General features: G+C 39.1%; 1 protein-coding gene and 1 pseudogene across 2 annotated transcripts; both read right to left on the reverse strand.

Annotated features, from left to right (window-relative positions):
- Nucleotides 1–76: 76 nt before the first annotated feature.
- LOC148734614 (uncharacterized) lies at nt 77–19076 on the reverse strand (annotated as a pseudogene). The gene is made up of 19 exons (XR_015998315.1): nt 18795–19076; nt 17794–17877; nt 16245–16364; nt 15603–15645; nt 14765–15202; nt 13441–13597; nt 12834–12914; nt 10121–10218; nt 7384–7481; nt 6693–6806; nt 5901–5968; nt 4564–4672; nt 4121–4196; nt 3654–3723; nt 2697–2829; nt 2280–2317; nt 2106–2162; nt 1464–1548; nt 77–1141 (listed from the first exon to the last, which is right to left on the reverse strand). The product of XR_015998315.1 is annotated as an uncharacterized LOC148734614 (transcript).
- Nucleotides 18888–20115, reverse strand: LOC148734615 (uncharacterized). The gene is made up of 2 exons (XM_088751763.1): nt 19113–20115; nt 18888–18999 (listed from the first exon to the last, which is right to left on the reverse strand). The coding sequence occupies exon 1, from the start codon at nt 20098–20100 to the stop codon at nt 19582–19584; it is 519 nt and encodes a 172-aa protein (XP_088607889.1). The 5' UTR covers nt 20101–20115; the 3' UTR covers nt 18888–18999; nt 19113–19581.
- Between the last annotated feature and the right edge of the window lie 1056 nt (nt 20116–21171).

Below are 21171 nucleotides of genomic sequence, written 5' to 3' on the forward strand. Positions count from 1 at the left end.
TCTCTCAGCGGACTTATTCGCCGCTTCTCTCTTCTACCTCCTTTTAATTCAATTGGAGATTTTTTTTGGGGGGGGGGCTGGGTCAGCCATCGTCAAACTTGTTAAAATTGTCTTGTCATTTATTCAGTCATAATAATAATAATAATAATAATAATAATAATAATAATAATCTTTATTTAACGTGGAGAAACACTTAGCTGAAAGCTAGGTTACAGGATTTCCACCAAACAACTGAAACAAATAATTCAAACTGAAAATAACATTATTAAGAATCCCATCCGGCCGAAGGCAAACCAGTTGGCTATTTAAAAGCATGGCCGAGGATTTGAACTCGGAGCCACCGTGAAACAAATCCAGGTAGTGGTCAGGGCGGGACTCGAACCCGGGAGCGGCGGACTGCGAGTCCCAACACGCTGACCACTCGGCCACACTGCCATCGTTTACTAAGTGAGATATACTTTCTGATACAATTCACTGGATATGAATTCCACAAATTCTGTTTCCAGAATCGTTTACTAAGTGAGATATACTTTCTGATACAATTCACTGGATATGAATTCCACAAATTCTGTTTCATTCGTTATAAATACCGTAATTTCATAGTAGTAATGCATTGCTAAATGAAAATACTTTTCAGTACACTTTCAGTAGATAAATAAAACGGTTTTGCATTATCTTTGTTTTCATCCGTATAGCGGTGATAAAAAAAAATGGCATTAAAAAAAAAATTAAATAATCGTCTTATCTACATTAGTTAGGACGGGTGCTTGGGTGGTGAAATTACCAGTAATGTTACCACTAACTGTCTTATTACCAACGGTCGCTGTTTCATACGAGGGTGGTAACGGAACAAGAAAGCGGACCACGATAGCGGCGCCTAATATCAGCAATGAAATACCCAGAGGAATAAGCCGCTTTCTTATGAGAGACTTTTTATCCGATGATATTAGTCTGATAAGATGATTTGCATCACATGCTCTCCCTGAAGCATTGTCTTCTTGCATCAATTCAAATTCGCCATTACACTCAGTCCGTTTGTTCTCGTCGCTTGTCAAGAGTTCAAAATGATTATTTCCCGCATGAAATCGGCGTAGGAATGGCAGGGATGAAGTTTTGTAAATCCAGCTTGACAACATCGCATCTGATTATAAAGAAAGAAAACAAATACATAAGCTTTTCCGTGTAACACTAAATTACGGGTTAGAATTGGGGATGGCGAGGTTACTGATGGTTCTCCATTAACCACAACACCTGATCAAAAGTTCCTGGGCGTTCCACGTCACGCGGGAAATAGATGAATTCTAATAAAATAATAGGCCTGTGGGCGCTAAGACTTCACATCACCTACCGTGGGAAGGTGACGACGTCTTTTCAGTATTTGAATAAATATCACAGAGGGGTTATAGACATTTCAAGACCCGCTTTCACCCCTAACCACACCTTTGATATGACACGGCCATTACCTCTTTCTCTTCTGCTAACTTCTACATCTATCAAAGTCTCTGATGTATTGTACACCGCTGCCTTGACTGCAGTTCGTCCTTTGGCCTAATTGAACCGAACAAAAAAAAAAAAAGCAGAATTAAATGAACAACAACAACAACAAAAAACAAAAACAAAAAAAACACACACAGAGGAATCCAAGGTAAAGAATAAGTTTACCAACCTCTACCCGTTAGGGGAATTAATTTGCTGTAAACCGTTCAATTCAATAAAAATCGTTCATGACTCATTGCGCAAATAGCTGAAAATTTAAGAAGCCACCCCAACGCCCTTTATGTCCCTTGTCCCTTTGTTTTTATGAAAGCCTCTCTTTCTGATAAAGGCCTCCTCACTAAGCGTTCAGGGAGCAACCAGTTAACCTATTACACAAATGCTCCAGAAAAGGCTTTAAGAGACTACCATTACAACGAGAAGTTATCTAGGGAGGATATTTCCTTCTCCGCTTTACTTCCTGTTGAAAGAATATAAAGTAGCAGCCCTAGAGTTCGTTAATCTGAGAATACACAGATAAGACCACGTGACTACTAAAAATAAAGAATTATAACACAATAACAAGTAACAAGAAATATTAAATATGATAAATTGCTGATTGATAAACTCACCAGCTGTGCTTGTTTCTCCCAGTCTGTTCTCCACAGCAGAATCACATATAAAGACGCCTAAAATACAACGATAATGGACTTGTTGAAGGAAGATAGATCCAAACTATTCCAAAGATACCAAAGGCCTTTAAGTACAAAAACTGAAAAGTAACTCAATGGCAGTCACCGGCTCACCTGAGTTAGTACGCCAATCCCTAAGCCTATCCAGAGACCTTCAAGTCAAACGACATCAGTAAGAACACATGGCAAACTTCACACGCTCCCACAAAGCAAAGCGGGCGCACATGACAAACAATCTTATGACTAAACCTTGCACATTCTCATATAGCGACGCGAGCGCACGCCAAAAGCACAAGCGAGAAGCAATATGAATGAATATCGCCTTCTAAGATGGTCCACTTATGTCACCGAATATGGCAAGAAAATACTGATTGTATTAGCCAAGCTAAGAACGAGCAGAGTACTGCTAAGACTACTAATTTAATCGAAACATAACATAAAAACCATCCTTTCACCGAAAACGACGTTCAAAACGTTGGCATATTTGCCAAATTTGAACACTGATGGAGCAGTTTTCACTTCCCGCTTTACCTGTAATTTCACGGAAGACTAAAAACATCAATGTTATGCCACAGGGAAGCCCAATACAGCAATAGGCAACAAAATTGATCAGCACTCCTATTGTCTGCCGGCCTGATCCTCTGATAATACCACTGCAAACACCCTAAATTAAAAAATCATCAAAAAAAAAAAACATTAATAATAATAATAATAAAGTCTTTATTAAGCACTCTAAACAACAAACGTGTTTAGTTACAATGATATGAACTCAGCAAGTATAAAACTAATTAACTAACTAAGTTACTAACTGACTAACTAATAAGAGAACAAACACCTATTGACAAAAATCCTCTTGAGACGTTCAGTTCTGACAAGCGGGAGAATATAATTATGGCGCACGCGGGAGAATATAATTACGACGCACGCGGTTGTATTGAAAGTTGTGTTAGCGGTACGCTAGAAAAGCGACTTACTCTACTGACAGCTAAAAAAAGAAAAAAACAGTTTCTTCCTCGCCTGACCATTTTCGTTTGAATACTGACTAAAAGGTAATGAACATGTCATTCGCCATTAAAGCCCAATGAACAGTGGTTCACGTATGATGTACGGATCCTCGCAGTAGAGAGCGCTATTAATACAATAGCGAAAATCAGACCTGAAAAAAATCAGGCCTGTACGGGATTCGAACCACTGACCTCTGCGATATTAGTGCAGCGCTCTACCAATTGAGTTAACAAGCCAACTGGGAGCAGGCCGTTAGGTTGATTCGTAATAAACCCGTGATGATAAATCAGATATGATGAATATATGAACAGTGGTTTGATTACATCGTCTTTTACAATGCAAGTACAAGATTACCACCAAGCTTTTTTTTACTATAACTATTCTTATAAAATTGTAAAATACGACGTCGAAGAACAGAGGTGATGAAAACAGTCAAATATATAATTGTAGTCTACCTGACTTCTGATTAGAATTGATCTTTACCTGGACTCCATCAAAGAGAAAATAGGCGGACATGAAGCGAATATTCTTTGTGTATAATGACAACACTTCGCTGAAGGAAAAAACGATTTTCACTGAGTAAACATAATAATAAAGTGTTATTTATTTCGTGGCGTTTAAGGTGTTTAATAAACAAACAGAAAGGCAAATGTCACAGCTGCGAATGATTTCGATCGGCATGCGCACGAAGTTACGAGAACTGCACACAAGAGCCGCACACCTTTGGAAGGGAATTCTATCTCGATTGTCTGTTCCCTCGCACGCAGGTTTCTTTGGTTAGGAGGCCATCTGTAGCCTTGAATTAGAGATGCTGTAAATGACCAGGTCTTTTTGATAAAGCAGTAATCTGAGGTTCATACGTATATCTATCACAGCACCGTAACTGATAACATTACAAACGAGCTATTAACTCTGAAACGAGTAATGGTTCTAGTGAATAACGCACGAACCTGTTATTGGTAAACACTCTTCCACTCTTGTCTTGGAGTCCAAAGAAAATGGCAAACACAACAAGATCTATACATACTGTAGGTAAAAAAAGTTTTCTTTTCAATTGAGAGTCGAAATCACGTACCACAGTCTATGCCACAAACACTAAGTAAAATGCAACCAAAATCAAAGGGGCTTTTGCAACAGTTTATCAAGTGATTAAAAATAGACGAAGTTGCTGTTGAGGCTGTATGAATTTCACGAAATGAAAAGTTTGTGCTTCCTTTAGCCAGAATACTATTACACGTACTACTATGACCAATTTAAAACTTGAGTCTTCATTACTTTTGTCTTAAATCAAGAATGGTGTGACTGCAAATTTTGGTGAACTCATATCGGTATCTACGATTCCATTACGCCGACTTTCAGGGAACTATTTTGATAATTGTCTACAGGTTTTTACCAATAAGTCCAATGGCCACTTTTGCTGTCCTTTTTGCCGCATCTGGGTGACCAGCACCCAAAGCATTTCCTACACGCACACCAGCAGCAATACTTATTCCAAGAGGAATCTACACATGTGAAACAACGGAGTTTAAAAGCTTTACTATATAATATTTATAATGGTAATTGAACTGAGTGGAGTGCAATTTGGACTGAAATGCGTGATTTCAAAATCGAACGAGCGCGCAGCGCGAGTTCGATTTGAAATCACAAGTATGATTTCAGACCAAAATTGCACGACACGAGGTTCAATTACCACTTTATTACATCCATTTTGAAATCGCCCAAATACAGGACTTGGTCAATTCAAATATTTTACTGATGCAATATTGAGCCGGTTTTTAAATAAAAAGCGGAACTGGAAACGCTTTTACATCTTATTTTCGTATGATGCACGATCCTCGCAGTAGAGAGTGCTATTTATGAAATAGCAAAAATCAGACCTGAAAAAAATCAGGCCTGTACGGGATTCGAACCACTGACCTCTGCGATACTAGTGCAGCGCTCTACCAATTGAGCTAACAAGCCAACTGGGAGCAGGGCGTTATGTTGATTCGTAATAAACCCGTGATGATAAATCAGATACAATGAATATATGAAGTTCATATATTTTGAACTGCGGTATTAGATACGTATGATGCACTAGTATCGCAGAGGTCAGTGCTTCGAATCCCGTACAGGCCTGATTTTTTCAGGTCTGATTTTCGCTATTGCATAAATAGCGCTCTCTACTGCGAGGATCGTGCATCATACGTATCTAATACCGCAGTTCAAAATATATGAACTTCATATATTCATTGTATCTGATTTATCATCTGGGGTTTATTACGAATCAACATAACGCCCTGCTCCCAGTTGGCTTGTTAGCTCAATTGGTAGAGCGCTGGAGGATCGTGCATCATACGTATCTAATACCGCAGTTCAAAATATCTGAACTTCATGTATTCATTAAAATCTTATTTTGTAGGCAAAACAGAAAGACTTTGACGTCATGTGTCAAAAACTCAGTCAAGCGTAAAATGATGCGATTTAGAGCAAAAACTGGTGCGATTTGGGAATAAATCGCACCAATTAGACCCAATCAGATTACAGGGACCACCAGTGATTTCAAAATGGATACGAAATATAGACATGTATCATGACAGGGTATGCGAGATGATCTAAATATAACAAGTACAAAAGAAGCCTAAATGCATCTTCATAAATCGTACTACTTTTAATTGATACCATCGATTTCAGTTAAATCTTGATTTCATCATGATCTTTTTATAAATTTCAATTTAATTTCTGACTTACCATGAAATGAAATGCGGCCCACTGGAAAATGACACCATATGTTGCTAGTTGGTACTCATCATAAGACCCTTTGAGCGTAAATTAACAGAAACTATCTATACTTATTACTTATCATCACACGGCTATTACAGTAAAATGAACTGCATATCGTAAAGTACTTGTCCAGTTGAGTGTCAACACTAATCGTTAACTTTGATCTATTGGTTTCACTATTTAACTTCACTCTGTGATCAGATGCTTGAAGCTCTCATCAGGTTGTTGTGTTATTTTTCTCCGCTCTAGAAGGCCTTTTCGTTTTGCTAAGTTTTGTTTTAATGACATAAAATCAAAATGTGAAGGAGTGCTAATGCTTTTCTTAAAGGCTACTTCATAGCTTGAAACAAAGCAAATTGTGGCAAAACATCTGTCGTCTTTTTCAGGTAAACTAGACTAAGTGTACCTAATAATGGCCAGAGACAGGAGTGTGTCTGCTTAATTCTGGTTCACTTTAAAGTAAATAGGAGAGGATAACTTTTCGTCCTTGGGCTGGAATTTATGTAGGACAGTGTGTCCACTAAAAAATGGGGTCTGCTTGGCAAAGGTTTTGCTTGCTGTCAATTTTGTTAACTCATAGGCCTCTGACATTTAATGAATTTCATTGTACAGAAATTAAGTATGAACCAGGGTTTGGATAAAATTGCAAGAATTTCAAATCAAAAGGCATAAAAGGTAGAAAATTTCCCAAATTCTCACTGAAGCGTCTACAAATAACTTTCTGTTGTTTTACATATTTAAGACCATTTAACAAAATACCTGCAAGAAATGATCCTATTTCAAAACTCCACCACTCAATACAAATCATCACCATTCCAGCCACAGCAAGCTTGATAAACTGTCCCCAGTGTAACAGACTTTCTGTGGTCCAGCCTAAATACAATTATATCATCAGACAAATCATATTGGAGAAGCTTGCAACATCCCATAGTATCTACTGAACTATCCTATATGGCACATCTACAGATATTAATACAAAAAAATATCCTTGATGATAAATTTTTGGTTTAATGTTAGTAACAATTTATGATGAAAATGGTTTTTGGCGACCAACAAATCAAGAAGGGTTGAGATAAATAAAAAGTAGTTGCCATGTATCCCATCCCAGACAGCAGTTCCGAAAGCTTCGCTGAAAATTAGCCACTACTCATTTCTATTCCTGGGTGGAGAGGGGCACTGTTCGAGTAAAGTGTCTCACCCAAGAACACAATGCAATGACTCTGCCCATCCTCTGACCTCTACCCACCGCCTATTGTGCTAACTTTTGTGCAATCTCACCTCCACCTCTCCTCCCTGGCCAAATAAATTCATGGCTACCTGACTACTGAAGTGGCCCTACATGTATAATTATATCCAAACTGACCCAAACACTTAAGCCATTGAGTTCAGCTTAATTTTTGTGTCAATCAGTAAATTTCCAATTGAAAGTACCTAGGTGTGTTTTTAGTACCTGGCCATGTTTTTTCATCCAACTTAAAAACCCTCATGTAAGCAAATGTCAACAAAAATATGATCACATTGGTAAATGACCAGCAGATGGCAATCCCTCTGAAAAGAGACAAAGCCAGATTAGTAATATTCCCATCCATTCAAGTTTTAAAAAGTTAATATAACCCCACAATAAGCCAAGGGCAATTAAAACAGTTTGAGATTCTTTAAGGAAAATGGCTTATGACCACATTGGCAACAAGTTCAATTTAAATTAACTTTTTAACTCCTAAGATTTGATGGTTAATTCTTTCCTTCAGCTTTTAGCCGTTTCCTTGTAAATTAGTCAGAGATTTTGTTTGATTTTTCATTGAAATATCTGCAAGGCTTCATCCATGAGAATATAGGTTTTATGCCAATCATACATTTGTTTCTACAATTGTACCTACCGTATTTCTTCACCTATAAGCCGAGCGATTTTTTCAGTTTTCGACCCAAAATTTTGGGAGATTTTTCACGGAGAACGGGGTTCGGCTTATAGCCGAGGGTTTTACATTTTAAAAATATACAGTTGCTGAATAACTTTACCCCCCCGGCTTGTAGTCAAGTTAGCAATGAAGCAGAAGTAATAAAACACAACAAAAATAACTTCTGAATATTGGTTATTCACTTTTATGAAATTGGTGGCTCCTAAAGGAGCCGTTTGACGGATACGTGCAAGGGCTTTCAACCCAATGGTTTACTCGCCATCCGTTTCGTTTTCGCTGTCTGTGTCGAACTCGTTCTCTTCTATGTATTCATCATCTACTTCTGGGGTTTCCTCAGAGTAGACCACGTCGTCCTCTGTTCCGTCCAAGGCATTGGAAATACCGCAGGTCTTGAAGGATTTGACAACCATCTCTTCGGGTATCTCTGCCCATGCTTCCTTGATCCACCTGAGGACAAGATTTCTGCTTGGCGCCTTCTTCTTCCCAGCTGGGGTAAACTCAAATGGCCCAGATGTCATCCACGCCAAGTACTTTCGGCGCACATTATCTTTAAATGGCTTGTTTAGGCACTTATCCAAGGGCTGTACAACCGGGGTTAGGCCACCAGGGATAACTGCGACGTCAATGTTTCGCTGCTTCAGGTCATCTTTCACGGAATCGGTCAAGTGAGCTCGGAATGAGTCCCACACCAAAAGGGAACGCTCGGCACGGGGCAAACTCTGTCGAATCCATTCTCGGATGCCCTGTTCATCCATCCACCCTTTCTTATGGAAGGAAACACGAAGAGGATGCGGCACAACCAGATCTCTCGGTGTACGGACGCCTTTGAAGATGACTTTCGGTGGCACCTTTGCTCCATCGGCAGCAACAGCAAGAACGACGGTGAAGCTCCGCTTTTCCGCTCCGCAAGATTTTACTGGCACTGTTCGGCTTCCACTGAATTCCAGTGTTCGGTTCGATGGCAGCTCAAAACGCATGGGTGTCTCATCCATGTTGTAGATGCGGGATAAAGGGTAGTCGGCGCGTCTTCTTGCTGCAATGACGAAGCGATGAAAGCACACAATGTTCTCTTCGAGATCGGCGGGCAATCGCTGGGCCAGAGTTGTTTTGGTTCGCATGCTGACCGAGTGGCGTCGTTTCCATTTCTCGTACCATCCACGGGAAGCTTTGAAAGCAGGATCATCGGAGAGCTCTTTAGCTTTAAGGCGAAGGATCAATCCACTCACCGCAATACCTACGAAAAATAAAATAACAATCTTATTTTGCTGCGAGATAACCGTAGATTCGTGACTGCAGCACTCTTTTCGTGACATGTTATGAAATTGTCATGACAACAACATATTTCTGACCAATCAAAGTCTCTGTTTCCCACGCACTGAAAGACGATATCATTCAACTCTTCAAAAACTCTTAAAATTTTAGACAGAAAAGTAAATACCAACCTTGTTCTCTTTGCTGTGAAAACCACTCCATCACTTGCTGGTCTAGTTCGGGATATTTCGGAGTGAAACGGCCCATCGTCGCACGTTTTGCAGACATCTTCAGCTCTCCGGAAAGAATAGTCGCCTGGTCTCTTCTCCAGCGTCGTACCATGGACTCGCTTAGTCCATATTCTCGAGCGATTTCCGAGTTGTTTTCTACCGCTTCAGCTTCCGCGATAACTTTTATCTTGAAAGCCATACTATACGAGGAACGGCGTGCTTTAGGCATCATGATAAAAAGTGACAGCGACGAAAGGTATACTCGATAGATTGATACTTTGAAACGTTTAACTGAGATTATTATTGTTGTTGTGGTTAATCTGTTGTCGCGTGGTAGTATTTATACAGTTCGTTGGATCAATTGATATTCATATCTCTTGATTGGTTCGCTTTTTTTCTTTTGTGTTTATTGTAATTCATTAGGTTTTGTGTTTAGTGAGTCAATTTCTTATGTTTTCCGTGAGGTTCGCTTGCTCAAATGGCCAGTTACAATCAATAATTTCGCTCTCGGCTTATAGCCGATGGTTTTACCTTTTTTTTTGGGCAGCTTGAGTGTAGCGTAAAGACCCTGAAAGTCAGGGTCTCGGCTTATAGCCGAGATCGGCTTATAGGTGAAGAAATACGGTAGTTTTAGTGCAAATTTCTCTATATTGGCAGGTCCACATCAGCCTTTGGCTGGGTAGCTATTACAGCTACAATCAAAGAACCTGCCCTGCCAAATGAGAGATGGATCAACTGATTGACTGATCAACTGACTAACTGAATGTAAAAAACTTTAGGAGATGCTAACCTGAAACCCCATTTGAGGACATACACCATCAATGCATTTATACCAATTTGAATAGCATTGGAGACAGCGCCAACATAAAGGATTGGTTTGACAACACCCTGCAAAGAAAATTAATGAATTTTATCATTCAACTGTACTTTGTAGAGTACAAATAATGCAAGAGACAAGTACAAATATAATGCAATATTTGCACTCCAGAAATATTCGTGAATTTTGCCCCCACTGAAATAACACTTTGGCATGTTGGATAATAAATCTCTTATCCCAGGTGAAAATCCTGTCCAGGATCCTGCAGGATCCTGTAGGATCCTATAGGATCTTGATTTAAATCCTGACTAGGATCCTAGAGGGATAACAAATCCTGAATAGGATCCTAAGTAGGATCTTCGAGATAAATAGGATCCTATGTAGGATCACTGGCCTGATCAGGATCCTGGGCAAGAATGATATCCTGGATATATAGAGGATCCTATGTAGGATCATTATCCTGATCAGGATCCTAGGCAAGAATAGGATCCTGGATTATATATAGGATCCTATTTAGAATCACTATATCCTGATCAGGATCCTGGTCAAGAATAGGATCCTGGATATATATAGGATCCTACATAGGATTACAGCATTATAACACTTTCCTAGCATTTTAGTCTACACCTTTGATGTTTGATGTCATGTTGTAATTAGTACCCGCTTTTGTATTACATCATATTGTAAATAATTTATTCATCTATTGTATGCTATATAATTGTTCATACTCAGTTACTCATTAACTGAAGATGGCATATGCATGCCAAAACATGTCTTTCAAAAAAGTTGTATATTTCTTACAATGTCTACCATACTTGCTATTACTGCGACCTTGTGGAATTGTTGTTTTAACCGAATTTAAAAAAAGGTGAAGGTAAGTCTTAAGATTATAACCTTGGAAGAAGATCAATTATTAATCCTGACTTCATACACAACTCCAAAATGGCCTCCACCACCTTGGATGATTTGCTAGATATAGGGGAATTCCATGCTGACAAAGATGATTTAAGACAGGTCAAGAATCACACAAAAGATTACATAGCAGGACTAAAGGAAATAGATGAAGAAGAAAAATTACGAGCGCACGTCATGGAAGCTTTTTTGGCATTTGTAAGATATTATTACAAGAAATCTTTGAAGCCTAATCCGTGTGATTGTGCTGATTGTAGAAAATGGAAGGAGAAATTACAAGAATCCGACAACAGGAACATTAAAGACTAAAGTCACAGCAGATAAATTGTTAACCTTAATTGTAATTTATATTATTTTCTGTGTATTCTAGTGGAGTGAATTAGTTATAAATAAAGTTCCTATTTTTAAATATATTCGGTATTTTTTGTGACTATTACACCACGTTTTTATTGTAAACTAGAAATGCACATGCGCAGTTTAATCAACACTACTGAGCATGTCTTGTGTAACCACTAAAACTCTCCCACATGGATTGCATTTACACTACTGTTTCATATATAAAATCAACTGACTCAGGTCTATCTGCACAGTGATTAAATAACTTAAAAAGTAAATTCCATTAAATTATAAATTAGCATGTAAATGATACAACTCTAACTTTAAAGCATGTAATTAAAATAACCCTAACTGTAATCCTAAGACTGTAACCCTCAATGAACAACAAATGAATCTTTACCGTGAAAGTGCCTCATACATCTGTGTGATACAAAATCAATTTTATTTTACCCTAACCTTTGACTCCCATCTTGAATTTTAATTATTACTCTCACTCAGACTCGGCCCTGTGATTATTGCTTATAGGATCTTATGCAGGATCCTAGAGAATCTTTAGGATGTTGTACAGGATTCTGTTTCATCACAATAGGATCTTGTGCAAGATCCTACAAGATCCTATAGGATACTATAGGATCTTGTGCAAGATTCTACAAGATCCTATAGGATACTATAGGATCTTGTGCAAGATCCTACAAGATCCTATAGGATACTATAGGATCTTCTACAAGATCCTGTAGGATCCTGTACAAGATCCTACAGGATCCTATAGGATCTTCTACAAGATCCTACAGGATCCTATAGGATCTTGTACAAGATATTACAGGATCCTATAGGATCCTATAGGATCTTGTACAAGATATTACAGGATCCTATAGGATCCTATAGGATCTTGTACAAGATATTACAGGATCCTATAGGATCCTATAGGCTCTTGTACAAGATATTACAGGATCCTATAGGATCCTATTGGATCTTGTACAAGATCCTACAGGATCCTACAGGATCTTGTACAAGATCCTGAATAGGATTTCAGGCAAGATCCTAGTAAGGATCCTATCAAGATCTTGGACAGGATTCTGAACAGGATTTTCACCAGGGCACTCAATAGGGCATTGGGAAAATATGAGATAATAATACTAAAAAAAGCTAACAAAACAGTCTGAACAATCTCAGTTGTAAGGGTGCCAGTAGGCATTATGCTAAAGTCTCCATTTAAACCTGAAAAATGAGACACAATGCCCAGACAGTTTATAACATTCTGTTTATGATGGACATTCCCTATCCCTAATATGATACCCTCTTATTGCAATTATCTGCAACTTTTTGGTGCACCAATCCCCAAGCTGCATTCAGTTTCAGCTATAAATGCAATTGTGGATACTAATCATAGCATACAAAAAGGAACCAATTTCTAATATCCACAGTGAAAGGCTTTTACCTGTCTCTCAGCTGAGTAGGACTGAGGCCAGGTCCTTGGATCCCACCACTGTGTTTGGCTGTCATATCTTGATCCACTGTCCTGTTCATTAAAAACCAAATTAAATTCATTGATGAGAACACTGATTACTTATTACCTCTCTTGAAAATAAAAAAAAAAACTGAATAAAACTGTTATGCATTGTGAATAAAATAGCGAGAGTCAAGCAAGAAATTTTAATAGACACTACAATTGTGCCACTACAATCTGAAAGAAAATGTGATGATAAATCAAGCAGTACAGTGTGTACAGGGAGAATGAAAAAGAGAAGTGGATGTGCATGCAGTATAACAAGTGGTTTGAACTCCACAGTAACAGATAATCATGTAGCCTGATCATCTGCATTAGATTAGCCCTCAAAAAGGAGTGTTTGCAACAATAGCCAACAGATTGACAACCAAAGCTAAATTACTTGAATGTGTTATCACTAGAGTAGACTTTTTGATATGGCTTCTGATCAAAATGTAGTTATGCCAGAAAAGGAAACTTCAAAATTTTCAAAGGAACAATGTAGCTCTAAGCATCAATTTTTACAAATGTAATCATGTTAAAAAAAAATATAGCTTACATGTATGAAGTAGTATCACGTCTCTGTTGCTAGAAGCCAATAAAGTGTCAAAATCACCCCAGGAGAAGCACACTGACGCCAGTCCAAGAAAGGTCTTACATGAAGTACTAAAGGAGCACTACAGTCTGTGTATATTATTCCCACAAGGCCAAATAATCTATTAGAGAACAACAACAAAGAGAAATGCAATACATATATCTTATTAACCAAGCGCGAGGGCCGTACTGAGAGAATATCGGCCCAAGGTCTTGGTCCGTACAAAAAAGACAGAGGGCCGACATTCTTCCAGTACAGTCCCGAGCAAGCTTGGTTAATAAGAGATTTAATATACGACTGAAGTTCAAAGGAACACAAGTGCGGTATCAGTGGACAGTGCCCGGTCCAATATTGAGAGAATATTGACCGGCAATGGAGCATTTTTGATTGGTTAATTTTAGTCATTGGCCCTCTGACTGCCCGAGTCGTGTAATAAATCAGTTTACATAGGGATCCACAAACATTTACATGTATTTACACACTAATGCTTGTGAGCACTGTACTACAGTTACTGTTACAGTGTACATGTAGTACCTGGGAGGCACAGGTTCAAATCCCGTCAAACCCTGAATTTTTTCAGACTTCTTTTCTGCAATTGATCAACCTTTTAACTCCCACAAGTGATTGACATTGAATTTTTCCTTCTAATATTCCTACACTATGCAGCAAAGAGGTTATAATACTCAGACTTATCAGATAGCAGTTGCTGTCTTGATGTAACACCAAATTCTCCATATATAAAGTTGAAAGGAAATGTGTAGCAGCCAGAGGGGAGAATTAACAATCAGATCTTGGAAGTTAAAGGGTTAAATTGCAGCTGATCTGTGAGGCCCATTTCTTTGCTTGACTATCATCCCAGGGCCAAATGGAATTTATTTCATAACAAGTTGTTATCAAAATTACAGACCAATTTATGGCGCCCTTAACTTTCACGATCTGATTGTTAAATTTCCCCTCTAGCTACTTAATACTTCCTTGTAAATTACATGTGGTGATGAGAATTTGGTGTTACACCCAAAGAACAAGATAACAACTTCTACCTGATAATTTTGACCATTCTTATCACTTATTTTCTGGAAAATGTAAAGATATTTTAAGGAGATGTTACCTGTTAATCACTTCACGAAGTCAAGAGTACAGTATCCATTTATAAGAACCTTATGATTGTTTTTTCATAATTGTAGACCAGACCTAGATGGCTTTGATTTGGCTTGGTGAGTGTTAACAGCCAAGTTTCAGGGCCTCTGAAAGAGCTTGCAGGTTATTGTGGGTGTCTAAATTATCTCACCTGGCAAGTAAACTTTCAGGTGGAAGAGCCTTTTGAAAAAATTGAAACTGGTACATGTAGAAGGTCAGAACATGCAGACCAGAGTAAAACATCAGAGCAAGTCTAACAGAAGCAAATGCTGTCTTTCGTCGTAATCTAACTGCCTTATGGCATGCCCACATTGTTCCCAAGATCAGGAACATTGTAAAGTATATTGCAGAGGCTATAGATGGCAGCATTATTCCACCAGCAAGTAACATAACAGCAATAAAATATGGCATCACATTGTCCCACGAGGATGAGTCCGATGAAATTCTTATATGCTGTGCTGTTGTTGAGTGTAGAGCAGAGGAATCCACTAGCCCTCGGCAACACACGACACATGTTATAGATACAACTATGACCACCACGTCTGGGGCGATGATTCTGAATACATCTAGAGCTGAGACACCATCAAATCTGTTGAAACAAAAATTCACCTTTATCAAGCTAGTCTGCACTTAATCACATACAGTTGTATATTGTGTATCTCAATAATCTAAGTTTGTTCAGACAACTTAACACAGCTGATGACCATAACTTCATCACAGATATTTCAACTGCATCCAGGCAATAGATCACCATTTTTAATCAAATGTTGGTTTTATTACTTGAGGTATGTGTAATGACATATTTACATCCCTTGGATATGAAAATAAATTTATGTACAAAATACAAAAATTTGGGAACTTTTCTTAAAGTCCACTCAGAGCAAAAAAAACCACTTAAGCTCAGATCCACTTTTCATAGGCGCAACAACAAATTCAAATAAAAAAAAATACATGGGAGAAAAGTCAAGTGGTGAAAGCCAATGTTTTACCTGCTGAGTCCAATCTGCCTGGTAAGTTGTTCATATGTAGAACCTACATTGAAGAGAAGAGTGATTGATTTATTGCATAATACATCAACCCAAAAATATGAAGCTGAATCCCTTTACCATTTAGTATTCTGTACAAATTACAGTGAAAAACAATGAAATCTGGTGGTAATAGAAAACAAATCAAATAAACCTTTTGGCATCAAGATCTAAAGATCTTTTCATTCTCTACATTATAGTTCAGACTTTTCTTATTCTTTACCTCTGAGAAGTTGATGAAATTAAACACCATCCTGCTGTTCTTATTTTTCTTGCTCCTTATCACTTTTTTGCTTGAAAATTTATTGATACTGCACTAGAGAAATTCTGTTTTGGACACTCCTGGGGCTTAACTCTTTGACCCCAAGAGTGACTAACATCTAATTTCTCTCTACATAATCATTACTGAATCAAACATTAAGATTTTAAGAATACAAGAAATGATCAGCCACTCAAGAAGCTCCTGTTTGTTATAAACAAAATCTCTTTGTCAATACCAAAGGAAATGTATAGAGAACAGTATGGATAATATGCATGCTGACCTTCGGATATTAAGTGTGAAGGGATTAATGTAAAGAACACTCACACAGCTCTCGTTGTACCTACAGTTTGGAAAAAAATGTCCATATGGTGGTAATGCTGCTAAGACTATCTGGAATATGATCTGTGCCATCAAGGCAAACACTGATAGGCCAAGAAGTGTCCTCTGAAAATGTCCTGTGGGGCCTAAAGTTGTTCAAATTAAAATCAAATTTTGAGTTAGCAAAGAGTTTCTTTTTTTTTTAAGTTTATATATTGTGGATAGAAACAAACTAATTAAAATCCTTGTCAAGTATCCTGATATCAACACAGTAAGTTATAAGTATAGTCTCTAGGGCAACAGAGCAATATGATAATATCTTGCTGAAAATTATATATCAAAGTCACAGAAAGGGGAACAAGTACAGGTAGCAATTGTAAAGATGCTACTAGAGGGCAAGCCATAAAATATGTAAGGTAGGTTTTTAACTTAGTGTTCAATATATTCAGCAATTTCCTTTTCATCTTGTTTACATAGGATTCAAACACAAGACTGTTACTAACATCATATCACATTAGTTTTATTCCTTGACTGAAATATTCATGTCCTATTTTTACTATCTACCACTGTATCTATCACTATCTATCACTATACTATCTATCACTGCAGCATGATCCCACAAGCAGTCATTGTAAAATTTTCATTTTATCTGTTTCTACAAAGGAACAGCTGCCGGAATTTGACAATTTTCATGTCACCATGTCTCCTTATCATGTACATTGTAATATATTTAACAATTATTCCACACACACTTCTTGGATATGAAATGATAGATAGCCAACAAGGCTAGTAGCGCTGAGTTGGCTTAATCATCTCATATCCAACAAGCGTGAGTGGAATGATTGTATTGAGAAAAAACGCCCCCAAGATAATTATTAGACAAATCTTTGCGACTTAATTTTGTTAGAAGAAACCGGATGTTACAATGTACAGATATCAGATTATGGTATATTGGCTCATATACCATAATGGCTAAGCCAATAAAAAGTCTTGAATTCCATTATCCAATGATCCAGTTTTTAATAAATATATCTTCTTGTAAGAAACCCAAATAGCTACTACATCAGAGAAAAGCTATAGAAGTGAATAAATACCATATGTTTATATTGATTGATTGATTGATTGAAAAGACCTCGAAAATTACAACTATTAGAATAGACAGTATTTTTTTTTTTTTTTTTTTTGGAAGCATTTTGACTTGGCTATGAGCTATTTACCACTAACACTACCAAGGCTGTGCTTAAGGAAAATTGAGTGGAGCCCAGTGCTCTGAAACTGTGAAATCCAGGGTGCCCGGCATATACTTTGTCTGAAAAAACTAAAATTCCTGAGTCGCCCAGGAGCAAAAGTAAGGTGCCAGGGGCCACCGGGTGCTGCTAGACCACAGCCTTGACTACAACTGAGATAATCTTCCCCATGTAAGATGATGTATAGAATCTGAGTTATAATCTCTCTTGCCTAAAACACAGCACCCCTCCCTCTCCTGTCCTCTCTCCCCCCCCCCCCCCATTGCCTCAACATCCCACCCCTCTCCCAGAACACTAGCTTGGGAAATAAACAAGATATTTTTCAAACCTCGCGAAGGATTCGGAAGAAGAGGAATTGCTAACAGGCAGCATAAGTAGATAACAGAGAATCCATTAAATCTGAAACAACAAGCTGAAAATACACAAGGGAAGAATCATTTTAGAAAAAGAAGAACTTGAATAATTCTGTGCATCAGCCAAATGTGACAAGAAACAATTTATTGATCAATTTATGTACGTAAAATAAATGCAAGAGAAAACATCTGATTAAGTTTTTGCCACTACAATATCGAAAATTCGAAACACACTAACTGATCAATTTATGCACATAAAATAAATACAAGAGAAAACATTTGATTAAGTTTTTGCCACTATAATATCGAAAATTCGAAACACACTAATTGATGTCTTTTGATGATAATTCCAGCTTTCACAGCGCTCACAACATAAGAAATTTGATAACCAGAAAACAATGGAACAACTGTTATTGATTTCTATCAATTTCCAACGAGTATCGATTGCTTCAATTGTCCAGGCCTGATGCAATTGAAAGACTGCCAAAGATACTTTGTTGAATGGGTAGTTTAGAGACTGGTACAGCCAAACTAACTTGTCAGTACCAAGAAATTACGTCACCGTCAAAATACTCGTGGTAATAAATCAGTCGAGAGCTTTATATACTTTGAAGTTGAAAGGCACAGACTCGATAATACAAATAATACGTTTAATCTTCATAAAGAAAACAAATGTGTTCTCTCAGTAAGCGACTTTCACAGTCCATTGGTTTCATGACATTTGAATTTAATTCTTATCCATCTGAGCAGGTTCAATCAAGGAGATCTATCTTTGCCGGGTTGGCTGAAGGATTTCGCTATCTTTCTCCATCGTTTAAATAAATAAATGACGTTGAGGCTCGACAAAGATGGGAAAATTGAAACTCGATTTAGCCAATTATATCCGAGTTGTCCCCCAAAATTTTCAGGTTGAAAAGTGCATGTGTAAGAATGAGATCGCTGTTGCGAAATCATCATTATCAAAATCAGTCCCTACCTCCTAGAAGAACGAGAGGAAGAATCCACCTGAAGAGAAACGTACAAACCACAGGCGAAGCCATCTTTAAGTATTTCAGCAAATACTCGCCTCTCTCTTCAACCCAAAATATAATATCTCCTCACTGAGAGTCACGTCGTGTCGTACGCGTGTTTCTCAACCCCCGAAACGGGGGACATGTCCAAACGGCTTCGTAAACACGCTCCTTGTGAAATAATCGAGTAAAGATAAACTTGTGCAAAAGATTCTGAGAATAACTCAAGTCCTATGTGAAGCGTATTCAACGAGGGAAAAGGTTTCAATATATTTACAACTTACGAGCACATGGCATTGCTTGACAACCTCACACAAAGATAGGGGAGACTGTGAAAGTGTAGTCTGATCGTCCGGGTTAGTGTAGTCCTGAGAAGGACTGTTGTCGGTGGCAGTGACTGACGTTTCGACAACCTGTGCGGAAGTCATCATCAGTCCTTCTCAGACAACAGTCCTTCTCAGGACTACACTAACCCGGACGATCAGACTACACCTTCACACGTTACCCCCGGGTTCAAACCATTTACTGCATAGGGGAGACTGGAACCAATACTACTCAGTCTCTACAAATACACCACATCTCCCCCTTTCTTGGACCGAACTACAACGAAAATAACAACAAAGAACGGGGTCCGGAAATAACAACAAGGAACGGAGTCCGAGAACATAGTTCAAACAGTCCATGTAAAAACTCCAACATTAACTAGGAATGTCTGATGACAACAGTTAAATGTACGGAAGTCCCAGCATTACTTCAGATAGACTCTATTAGTCTATCCGGAGCTCTTCGCCCCCTGGAAGATCGGCGAAACGGGGTGGGGGCCGCTTCCACGGACTGGGGAGGAGCCGTCGCTGGTGCCTCCGCTGTTACTGCCGGTGTTACGTCCTGCTTTTGATCCTGAGCTGAATCTGTTTCAGCTGATACACCTTCTTGGGCATCAGGTTGTACCTGGGGTTGTCCGGAAATATCCGATCTGACCGGAAGAGCCCATGGAACCTCCAAGGACTGGTCCTGATACTCTCTCTCTCCACCTGGTTCTGATGCCGACCTGCCCATGCCGTCCCGTCTCACGTGATCGACGTGACGTTTCCACACTCTGCCGTCATTTAATACTATTATGTACGACTTGGGTCCACTTAGCTCAGCTATCGAACCTTGCCACCAGGTGTCCTCTTTTCTGAGGTCTTTCACTGAAACTCTGTCCCCGGGGCAAAATTCTCTGAACTTGGCATGTTCGTCGTGCGTGGCCTTCTGCTTTGCTTGGGAATCCATGACCTTCTCTTCTAAGTTTGGGCGGAGTAGAGTTAGCCGCGTTCGCAGTTCGCGACCCAGGAACAGGCTAGTGGGTGTTCTGCCAGTCGTGGGGTGTCTTGATGACCGATGGGATAAGAGGAAGTTCGCAATACGTTGCTGAATGGAAAGTTTGCTGCCCTTGCAAGCCTTTAGGTGGTTCTTGAACGATTGCACCATACGCTCCGCAAACCCATTGCTCGCTGCGTGATAAGGTGCTACCCGTACGTGTTTCACACCGTTCACTTTTAGGAAATGAGCAAATTCTTCACTGCCGGAAACTGCGGCCCGTTATCGCTAACGCAGTGAATTGGTATTCCGTATCTGGCAAATAGTTCCTGTAAGATCACGATTGTCGCTGTTGCTGTCGTGTTTTGAGGCATGTAGAAAATCTCGGGCCAACGAGAATGCGCGTCAACAACAATGAGATAATGTTTCTTTTCGTACTCAGCAAAGTCAATGTGAATACGGTGCCAGGGGTTGCTAGGCCACAACCGTGGCATAAGTGGAGCCACAGCGGGTGATTTCCGAACCCGCTGGCAACTACCACAGCTTCTCACCGTCTGCTCAATTTCCAGATCAATGTTAGGCCACCATATATAGCTACGAGCTAACTCTTTCATACGGACGATGCCCGGGTGCCCTGTATGTAATTCCTCCAACATATCATTCTGGTACCGTGTAGGAATGATAACCCGTACTCCCCACAGCAAACAATCCTGCTCGATAGACAATTCGAAGCGACGATTAAAGAAAGGTTTTAGGCGCAAGTCGTCAGTGTGCTGAGGCCAACCATGTCTCACAAGTCCCAGCACCTTGGACAGCACAGGGTCTACCCGTGTCGCATGACTGATTTCCTTGTGCGTGACGGGCAATGAATCAATCAAACGCTCTTCAACTCTAAACACTGCGTGTTCGCCTCCTGCTGTTGACGACAAAGGTAGGCGTGATAAGGCGTCGGCGACCGCATTCTGTTTCGATGGAACAAATCTAATGTCGTAATCAAAGGCTGCGAGCATTATTGCCCAACGTTGTAGCCACATAGCCGCCAGG

This window comes from Stylophora pistillata, chromosome 3, assembly GCF_964205215.1.
Source record: "Stylophora pistillata chromosome 3, jaStyPist1.2, whole genome shotgun sequence".
Lineage (NCBI taxonomy): Eukaryota > Metazoa > Cnidaria > Anthozoa > Scleractinia > Pocilloporidae > Stylophora > Stylophora pistillata.